The sequence below is a fragment of the Plasmodium knowlesi genome (genome assembly GCF_000006355.2).
Source record: "Plasmodium knowlesi strain H genome assembly, chromosome: 6".
NCBI lineage: Eukaryota > Apicomplexa > Aconoidasida > Haemosporida > Plasmodiidae > Plasmodium > Plasmodium knowlesi.
Genome location: NC_011907.2, coordinates 1,053,362 through 1,063,895, shown reverse-complemented (window position 1 = coordinate 1,063,895; position 10,534 = coordinate 1,053,362). Strand labels below are relative to the sequence as shown.

Here is a 10,534-nt window from a genome sequence, read left to right as displayed (position 1 = left end):
TATGTATATGTATACACATATGTGTATACATATACATATATATTTTTTTTTGGTTTTCTTCTTTTGTTCTATGTTTAGGGTGAAATGAAGTCTGAAATTGAAAGGGTATTAACGGACCTTCTAAATTATATGGAAAAATCGCATAATCAGTCGGACGCTATCGAATATTGCAATGATGAAGTTAAATGGAGTAAATTTGGCCATAAAGGAAAACACACAAATAAAGCAGCTTGTTTGCTTTTTGCTTCAGGGTTAAAGCACATTTATACCCATGGTAATGACCACCAGACGGGCCAGTTTAAGGGCCCATCGTTTGAACAAACGATGGGTTGTTTATTTCTTAAGGAGTATGCAAAACAATTGCAAAAAATGGCAGAAACGAAAAAAAAAGGACAGAGTTGGGTACATCCTCTTTGTGACATAGATAAGGGCATAAATCACGCTTTTGATAAGAGTGGTGACATTATGAAGAATGTATTAACTGAATGCAACAATGGTACTGATGGTATTTCTTGTTTTCAATGCAAACTAAATGAAGGTTATGATAATTGCAAAATTGGCGATGACGATGTAGGAAATAAAGCTAAAGATCTGTTCGAAGGCGAATCGAAGCAAAACCAAATGGAAAAAACATTAGAGAATACAGTCTGTCCCATCCTTCTTACGGATCTCCTTACCCCTTTTGTTCCTTTGGCTCCTGTCTCTATTGGCCTTTCTGCTATGGCTTATTACCTTTGGAAGGTAAGATAAAAAAAAAAAAATTTTAATGGACAAAATTAATTGTTAAAAGGAAAAAAAAATTTTTTAATCCTTAAATGGAAAAAAAAAATTTTTAATGGTTAAAAGGAAAAAAAAATTTTTAATGGTTAAAGGGAAAAGAATATTTTTTTAATGGTTAAAAGGAAAAAAAAAAATTTTTTAATGGTTAAAAGGAAAAAAAAAAAAAATTTTTTTAATGGTTAAAAGGAAAAAAAAAAAAAAATTTTTTAATGGTTAAAAGAAAAGAAAAAAATTTTTAAATGGTTAAAAGGAAAAAAAATTTTTTTAATGGTTAAAAGGAAAAAAAAAAAATTTAAATAAAATAAATGTGTAAAAAGAACATTTCACAATCTTCATAACAAAAATATCCTCTCATTTTTTTCTTTTTTTTTTTTTTTTTTTGTAGTATTTTGGTCCTCTTGGTAAAGGAGGACCACGTTTCCGAAGATCTCCTGCTGAAATACGCGGTCCATCGGTACAGGAACAAGTCCTCGATCACGTGCAGCAAGATAGTTCACATGAATATCGATTGGTGAAGGAACGAAAACCTCGTTCAGTTCCAACGAGAACGAAACGTTCTGGTCCCGTGAATCGCCGCACGATTATTGAAATTCATTTTGAAGTGTTGGATGAATGTCAAAAAGGCGACACACAATTGAACCAGAAGGATTTTCTGGAACTTTTGGTTCAAGAGTTCATGGGATCCGAATTAATGGAAGAAGAAGAACAGGTTCCTAAGGAAGACGTTCTTATGGAAGGCGTTCCAATGGGACGTGTTCCAAGTTTAGGTTCCGGGTTTATGGTTTAGGTTTAGGGGGTTAGTGTTCACGGTTTAGGGTTTATGGTCTCAGGTTCACAGTTTAGGGTTCACAGTTTAGGACTCACAGTTTAGGGTTCACAATTTAGGGTTCACAGTTTACTGTTCACGGTTTAGGGTTCATGGTCTCAGGTTCACAGTTCAGGGTTTAGAGTTCACAGTTCAGGGTTTAGTGTTCACAGTCTAGGGTATATTGTTTAAGATGAAGGATATTGGTTTCATACCCCTTTTTGTCCTTTTTTTTTTTTCCTTTTTTTCCTTTTTATATTTTCTTGAAGAAAAAAAAAAGAAAGATTTTTTTTTCCACATTTATTTCTTATTTTGTTTGCAAAAAATTTTTTTTTTTTTTTGGTGAAAGGACACCTTTTGTTTATAGAAAAAAAAAAAAACATTCTTCTTTTTTTTTTTAAGAACATTATTATTTTTTTTTTTTCCACTTGCGAAAAATATTTTTTTTCTTCTTTTTTCTTTTTCCGTTTGCGAAAAACATTTCTTCTTTTTTTTTTTTTCCACTTGCGAAAAATATTTTTTTTCTTCCTTTTTTTTTTTTTTTTTTTTTGCGGAAAGCAGGAAGATAAGCGCGCGCTCATATTGTGATGTGTCCTGGCCGCGAACACCAAAAGAAAAAAAAAAAAAAAAAGGACGGCGGATGATGAAATATATTACAGTTGCAAAAGGTCGCAAAATATAAAGGAATAACAGACACTTATCCGACACAAGGAAATATGGTGTGTACATGGCTGTTGGCACAAACAACTTTATCGAAGTACACATACACTTTACACCGAAAATGTATACAGAATAACGAGAATATCCGGAAATGGCTGGATTCAGCGCTTCGGGTTAAGGATAAAGTTGGTTACGGCTTAAGCGTAAGGTTATTTCTGGGTTAAGGTTAAGTGGGTTCCGGGTTAAGCGTAAGGTTATTTCTGGGTTAAGGTTAAGTGGGTTCCGGGTTAAGGATAAGGTAAGTTCCGGGTTAAGGATAAGGTAAGTTCCGGGTTAAGGATAAGGTAAGTTCCGGGTTATGGATAAGGTAAGTTCCGGGTTAAGGAAAAGGTAGGTTCCGGGTTAAGAGTAAAGTAGGTTTAGGGTTAAGAGTAAAGTAGGTTCCGGGTTAAGGAAAAGGTAGGTTCCGGGTTAAGGGTAAAGTGAGTTCCGGGTTAAGGGTAAAGTAAGTTCCGGGTTAAGGGTAAAGTAAGTTCCGGGTTAAGGGTAAAGTAAGTTCCGCGTTAAGGGTAAAGTAAGTTCCGGGATAAGGATAAGATGGGTTCCGCGTTAAAAGTATGGTTGGTTCCGGGTTAAGGATAAGATGGGTTCCGGGTTAAAAGTATGGTTGGTTCCGGGTTAAAAGTATGGTTGGTTCCGGGTTAAAAGTATGGTTGGTTCCGGGTTAAAAATATGGTTGGTTCCGGGTTAAGCGTAAAATTTGGTTCGGGGTTGAGGATAAAAGTGGGTTCCGGGTTAAGGATAAAAGTGGGTTCCGGGTTAAGGGTAAAGTAGGTTCCGGGTTAAGGATAAAAGCGGGTTCCGGGTTAAGGATAAAAGCGGGTTCCGGGTTAAGGATAAATGTGGGTTCCGGGTTAAGCATTAAAGTTGGTTCCGGGTTAAGGGTAAAAGTGGGTTCCGGGTTAAGGATAATGTAGGTTGCGGGTTAAGGGTAAGGTGGGTTCCGGGTTAAGGGTAAAGGTGGGTTCCGGGTTAAGGGTAAAGGTGGGTTCCGGGTTAAGGGTAAAGTGGGTTCCGGGTTAAGGGTAATGTGGGTTTCGGACTAAGGGTAAAAGTGGGTTTTGGACTAAGGGTAAAAGTGGGTTCCGGGTTAAGGATTAAAGTGGGTTCCGGGTTAATAATAAGGTGTGTTCAGGGTTAAAAATAAGGTAGGTGGCAGGTCAAGGATGACGTAGTTTCCGAGTTAAGGCTAAAAGTTGGTTCCGGGTTAAGGGTAAAAGTGGGTTCCAAGTTAAGGATAAGGTAGGTTCCGGGTTAAGGGTAAGGTTATTTCTGGGTTAAGGATAATAATGGGTTCCGGGTTAAAAGTAAAGTGGGTTCCAGGTTAAAAGTAAGGTGGGTTCCGGGTTAAGGTAAAAGTTGGTTCCGGGTTAAAGGGAATGTTGGTTGCGGGTTAAGGATAAAAGTGGGTTCCGGGTTAAGGATAAAAATGGGTTCCGGGTTAAGGATAAAAATGGGTTCCGGGTTAAGGATAAAAAAGGGTTCCGGGTTAAGGGTAAAAGTTGGTTCCGGGTTAAGGATAAAAATTGGTTCCGGGTTAAGTGTAAGGTGGTTTCCGGGTTAAGGGTAAAAGTAGGTCCGGGTTAAGGTAAAAGTTCGTTCCGGGTTAAGGGTAAAAGTTGGTTTCGGGTTAAGGGTAAAAGTTGGTTTCGGGTTAAGGATAAAAGTGGGTTCCGGGTTAAGGTTAAAAGTGGGTTCCGGGTTAAGGATAAAAGTGGGTTCCGGGTTAAGGATAAAAGTGGGTTCCGGGTTAAGGTTAAAAGTTGGTTCCGGGTTAAAAGTAAAGTGGGTTCCAGGTTAAAAGTAAGGTGGTTTCCGGGTTAAGGGTAAAAGTAGGTCCGGGTTAAGGTAAAAGTTGGTTCCTGGGTTAAAAATAAGGTAGGTTCCCGGTTAAGGATAAGGTAGATTCAGGGTTAAGGATAAGGTAGGTTCCGGGTTAAGGATAAAAGTAGGTTCCGGGTTAAGGGTAAAAGTTGGTTTCGGGTTAAGCATAAAAGTGGGTTCCGGGTTAAGGTTAAAAGTGGGTTCCGGGTTAAGGATAAAAGTGGGTTCCGGGTTAAGGATAAAAGTGGGTTCCCGGGTAAGGTCAAAGTGGGTTCCGGGTTAAGGTCAAAGTAGGATCAGGGTTCAGGTTTAATTTGCGTAGAGTATAGTTTTAGGGTTTAGGTTTAGGGTTCAGGGTTTAGGGTTTAGGTTTAATGTTTGTAGAGTATAGGTTTAGGATTTAGGGTTTAGAATCTTGGTTTCATGGATTTAGCGTTTAGGGGTTTAGTTTTAGGGTTTAGTATTTAGGGTTTAGGGTTGAGGGTGAAGGTGAATGTATAATTAGGGTTTAGGGTGAAAGTGAATGTATGATTAGGGTTTAGGGTTAAGGTGAAATTATGATCAAGGTTTAGGGTTAAGTTGAAAGTAGTATCAGAATTTAGGGTTAGGGTGAATGTTGGATCAGGATTTAGGGTTAAGGTGAAAGTAGTATCAGGGTTCAGTGTTAGAGTGAATGTAGGATAACGGTTTAGGTTTAATTTGTGTTGAGTATAGTTTTAGGGTTTAGGGTTTAGGTTTAATCTTTGTAGAGTATAGGTTTAGGGTTTAGGGTGTAGGTTTTATGTTTGTAGAGTATAGGTTTAGGCTTCATGGGTTCAGGTTTTAGGGTTTAGGATTTAGATTTAAAGTTTGTAGAGTACAGGTTTAGGGTTTAGGTTTAATGTTCGCATAGTATAGATTTAGGGTTCATGTTTGAGGATGTTGAGCTTATATTAATGTTCTATGGGAGAAGAATGTATAGGTGTATGTAGGGGTGGATGAAAATGGATCAAAAAAAGAAAAGGCTAGTGATTGTATAGAGGAGGAAAATATGATTTGTTTGGGAATTAAAATAAACATAAAAGAGGAAGAAAAAACGGGAGGAAAACCTAATGGAAAGAATTAAAAAAGGAAAGAAGAAAAGAAGAAGAAAGGAAAAGAAATGCAGGTGGAAAAATTTATTAGGCAGGAGAGTTTGCGCACATTTTTTTTTTCTCTCTCCTTGCTTTTTTTTTCACTCTTTTCTTTTATTTCTTATTTTCTCTTTTTTTCTTTTTCTTTTTTATCTATTTTCCTTTTTTTTGTTCTTTTTTTAATATTTTTTTTTATTTATATATTTTTTATTATTTCCTTGTAAATAAGGAAATGTTTTTTCCTTATGATGGAATGCTCTAATTAGAATGGGGAATGAATTGTATAATAGATGGAAATGTGGGAGATGTTCTTTTTTTTTTTTTTTGAGAATGAACTGTTTTATTTTTAGAATGTGGTGGATGTACTTTTTTTTTTTTTTTGAGAATGAACTGTTTTATTTTTAGAATGTGGTGGATGTACATTTTTTTTTTTTTTGAGAATGAACTGTTTTATTTTTAGAATGTGGTGGATGTACTTTTTTTTTTTTTTTTTAGAATGAACTGTTTCTTTTTTCTTTTTTTCTTTTTTTTTTTTTTAAACTTATTCTTTCTAATAAACCTATAATTTATAATAAGCCTATTCTTTCTAATATAAATATATATAGAGAGAAGGACACACAAAGAAAAAAAAAAAATTTTTCACATGTTAAGTTGAAGCAAAACCAAATACAGCACAAAGGCAAGACCAAATACAGTGTAGAAAAAAAAATGGCACCCTTTCCTTTTATAAAAACATCCACATTAATCTTCGTATAGCTGTAACTATGGCACAGGACACAGCATCAGCAACAGGTATGAATGCTAAAAAGGGAAAAATATATATTTATAATATTTTTTAGAACTATAGGAGAAAATTTGGTGTGGGCTAAAACGTACATATATATGTATATATATATTATATATTATTTTTTTCCCCCACACCAAATTATTATACATTTTGAAAGAATAGAAGGGGGGGAAATGGAAGTGTATGGGAAGGAGGGGGGAAGGTTTCAAGTGTATAGGGTATAGGGTTCAGGGTTCAGGGTTTAGGGTTTAGGGTTTAGGATTCAGTATATAGGAGTAAGATTCCGGGTTCCGGGTTTAGGGTTTAGTGTATAGGAGTAAGATTCTGGGTTCCGGGTTTAGGGTTTAGTGTATAGGAGTAAGATTCCGGGTTCCGGGTTTAGGGTTTAGTGTATAGGAGTAAGATTCCGGGTTCCGGGTTTAGGGTTCAGTGTATAGGAGTACGATTCCGGGTTCTGGGTTTAGGGTTGTGGGTTCAGGAATAAAGGTCTTAGGGGTGTTAGAATTCAGATTCGAGGTGTTGGAATAAGGTTTTAGGGGTATAGGAGTAAGTTTCTATGGGTGTAGAAATAAGGTTCTATGGGTCATGATTTAGGTTCCGGGGTTAGCTTTAGCTGCTTTAGGGGGGGAAGGGAAAGACTCCTCGCCGACAGAAACTGGATACTACACACTAACCGGATGGCAGGAAAGCCAAACCGGATACTACAACCCGAAAACCAATGAAGGAAAAAAAAAAAAAAATTTTTAAATCATAAATTTGAACATCTCTTTATTTCATTCACTTTTCAGTTTCAAGTTCAAGTTCCGCTTCTTTAGTTTCAGCTTCAGGTAGTAATGGTGGTTATTCGTGGTGGGATAGTAGTCTAGGTGGTGTTGCTCGTGCTGGTATGCCAGCAGCAGCCGCACCTGTGGCTAATTCTAGTATAACGAGTAGATTATTTTCCGGTATTCGAGGACTTTGGAATTCTGGGTCACAAATTATTGAGAACGTGCAAACAAAAATTTTGTCTATCGCGAATCCAGTTACATTGATCACAGCAATTCCAAGCGCTTTTAATACTGTTACCGAGGTAGCTGCCCCCGTTATACATAAAGTTAATGAAGCTACAGGAGGTGAACTAAAAATTGAATCTTTAGAACCTACTCTTCCTAAAATAGCTGAACCGGTGGAACCACCCAAACCAGTTGTTCCGGTCCCCACCACGAACCCTACAAAACCTTGGGATCGGCTTACCCCTTTTATTGCGTTGGCTCCTGCTACAGTTGCTATTTCTATTTTTTCCTACTTAATCTGGAAGGTAAGGAATAAAAAGAGAAGGAATAAGAAAGAAAAGGAATAAAAGAAAAAGAATAAGAAAGGAAAGGAATAAAAGAGAAGGAATAAAAAGAGAAGGAATAAAAGAGAAGGAAGAAAAGAGAAGGATGAAAAGGAAAGGAATAAAAGAGGAAGAATGAAAAGGAAAGGAATAAAAGAGAAGGAATAAAAGAAAATGAAAGAAAAGAAAAAAAAAAGATTGAATGAATGTGTCAGGGGTGTATGTGTAAGATTTCGTATTTTTAGGTTGCGGGATTTATAATATTTTACGGTGTATATGTGTAAGACTTCGCGTTTTTAGGTTGTGGGATTTAATATTTTCACGGTGTATATGTGTAAGATTTCGTATTTAGTTTTGCGGGATTTAATATTTTTACGGTGTATATGTGTAAGATTTCGTATTTAGGTTGTGGGATTTATAATATTTTTTCGGTGTATATGTGTAAGATTTCGCATTTAGGTTGCGGGATTTATAATATTTTACGGTGTATATGTGTAGAATTTCGTATTTAGGTTGCGGGATTTAATATTTTTACGGTGTACATGTGTAAGATTTCGCATTTAGGTTGCGGGATTTAATATTTTACGGTGTATGTGTAACATTTCGTATTTAGGTTGCGGGATTTAATATTTTACGGTGTATGTGTAACATTTCGTATTTAGGTTGCGGGATTTAATATTTTACGGTGTACATGTGTAAGATTTCGCATTTAGGTTGCGAGATTTATAATATTTTTACGGTGTATATATGTAATATTTCGTATTTAGTTTTGCGGGATTTATAATATTTTTACGGTGTATATGTGTAATATTTCGTATTTAGTTTTGCGGGATTTATAATATTTTTACGGTGTATATGTGTAAGATTTCGTATTTAGGTTGCGGGATTTAATATTTTACGGTGTATATGTGTAAGATTTCGTATTTAGGTTGTGGGATTTATAATATTTTTTCGGTGTATATGTGTAATATTTCGTATTTAGTTCTGCGGGATTTATAATATTTTTACGGTGTATATGTGTAAGATTTCGTATTTAGGTTGCGTGATTTAATATTTTTACGGTGTATATGTGTAAGATTTCGTATTTAGGTCGTGGGATTTATAATATTTTACGGTGTATATGTGTAAGATTTCGCATTTAGGTTGCGGAATATAAATTTTTACGGTGTATATGTGTAAGATTTCGTATTTAGGTTGCGGAATATAAATTTTTACGGTGTATATGTGTAAGATTTCGCATTTTTAGGTTGCGGGATATAATATTTTTACGGTGTATATGTGTAGGATTTCGTATTTAGGTTGTGGGATTTATAATATTTTACGGTGTACATGTGTAAGATTTCGCATTTTTAGGTTGCGGGATTTAATATTTTTTCGGTGTATGTGTAAGATTTCACATTTAGGTTGCGAGATTTATAATATTTTACGGTGTATATGTGTAGCATTTCGCATTTAGGTTGCGCGATTTAATATTTTACGGTGTATGCGGAATTTAATATTTTGGAGATGTATGTGTAGGATTTCGTATTTAGATTGCGGGATATAATATTTTAACGGTGTATGTATAGGATTTCGTATTTAGGTTGTGGGATTTAATATTTTACAGGTGTATATGTATAAGATTTCGCATTTAGGTTGCGGGATTTAAGGTGTAAGAACAACAATTATGGCCTGTTATTTAGATGATTTAGGGGGAAGTTTTTTTTTTATTTTAATGCAAAAAAAAAAAAAAATAATAAAATAAAATAAAAGAGGGAAAAAAAAAAAAAAAAAAAAAAAGAAGAAGAAATATAGTACTCCATAATTTTCTTAGCAGAAATATTCTCCCCTTTTTTTTTTTTCTTTCTCTGCAGTATTTTGCTCAACTGCGTAAGATAAGACTCTACAGAAGAGCTCCTTTAAGAATTCCCGGTCCATCCGTACAAGAACAAGTGCTCGATCATGTGGATGAAGCCGGTCCACATGAATATCGATTGGTTAAGGAACGAAAACCTCCATCTGTTCCAGCGAGAACAAAACGTTCTGGTCTCGATCCTGCTGGTGGTGGTCGCGTGAATCGCCGCACCATTATTAAAATTCATTTTGAACTGGTGGACGAATGTCAAAAAGGGAACACAAAATTGACTCAGAATGATTTTCTGGAACTTTTAGTTCGAGAGTTCATGGGAAGCAAATTTATGGAAGAAGAAGAACAAGTTCCTAAGGAAGAGGTTCTTATGGAAGGGGTTCTTATGGAAGGGGTTCCTATGGAAAGTGTTCCAATGGAACGTGCTCCAATTTTAGGTTCCGTGTTTATGGTTTAGGGGGTTATGTTTCATGGTTTAGGGTTCACAGTTTAGGGTTCACAGTTTAGGGTTCACAATTTAGGGTTCACAGTTTAGGGTTCACAGTTTAGGGTTCACTGTTCAGGGTTCACAGTTTAGGGTTCACAGTTCAGGGTTCACAATTTAGGGTTCACAGTTCAGGGTTCACAGTTCAGGGTTCACAGTTCAGGGTTCACAGTTTAGGGTTCACAGTTTAGGGTTTATTGTTTAAGATGAAGGATATTGGTTTCATACCCTTTTTGTCCTTTTTTAATTATGTGATAAAAAGACATAAGGAGTTTGAATATTCATGTTATTTCTTAATTTTTTATGCCCTTTTTTGGTTTTTTTTTGGTGAAAGGACACCTTTTGTTTATAGAAAAAAAAAAAAAAAAAAACATTTTTCTTTTTTTTTTAAGAACACACATTTTTTTTTTTTTTTTTCCTCTTGCGAAAAATATTTTTTCTTTCTTTTTTCTTTTTCCCCTTGCGAAAAATATTTTTTTTCTTACTTTTTTTTTTTTTTTTTTTTTTGCGCAAAGCAGGAAGATAAGCGCGCGAATAAATGATGTCTGCTGACAGCGCACACCAAAAAAAAAAAAAAAAAAGAAAAAAGGACGGTGGATGATGAAATATATTGCAGTTGCAAAAGGTCACAAATGTAAAAAAAAATTATTTAAGGGAACAGTTGTGCGCGCACGAGTAGAATTACAGCGCATACATATTTGCATGGAAGGAAAAGAAAAAATAATGAGTGAATTTGTTGGAGTAGATATTAAGCATTTAGGGTGTATATAGGATTTCGCTTTTTTAGGGGTTTATGTACAATTACACATTTAGGTTTCGTGATTTAATATTTTACTGGGTGTATGTGTAAGATTTTGTATT

The 10,534-nt window shown here is 35.3% G+C and overlaps 2 protein-coding genes across 2 annotated transcripts; both read left to right on the top strand.

Annotated features, from left to right (window-relative positions):
- Nucleotides 1-78: 78 nt before the first annotated feature.
- Nucleotides 79-1,567, top strand: PKNH_0623900 (SICAvar, type I (fragment); the record flags this gene model as incomplete). Its single annotated transcript, XM_039113763.1, has 2 exons — nucleotides 79-741; nucleotides 1,166-1,567. Coding segments are annotated over 2 exons (1,065 nt in total), but the record flags the coding sequence as incomplete, so codon positions are not given.
- Nucleotides 1,568-6,855: 5,288 nt separating this feature from the next.
- PKNH_0623800 (SICAvar, type I (fragment)) lies at nucleotides 6,856-9,646 on the top strand (the record flags this gene model as incomplete). The annotated part of the gene is made up of 2 exons (XM_002261871.1): nucleotides 6,856-7,325; nucleotides 9,197-9,646. Coding segments are annotated over 2 exons (920 nt in total), but the record flags the coding sequence as incomplete, so codon positions are not given.
- Between the last annotated feature and the right edge of the window lie 888 nt (nucleotides 9,647-10,534).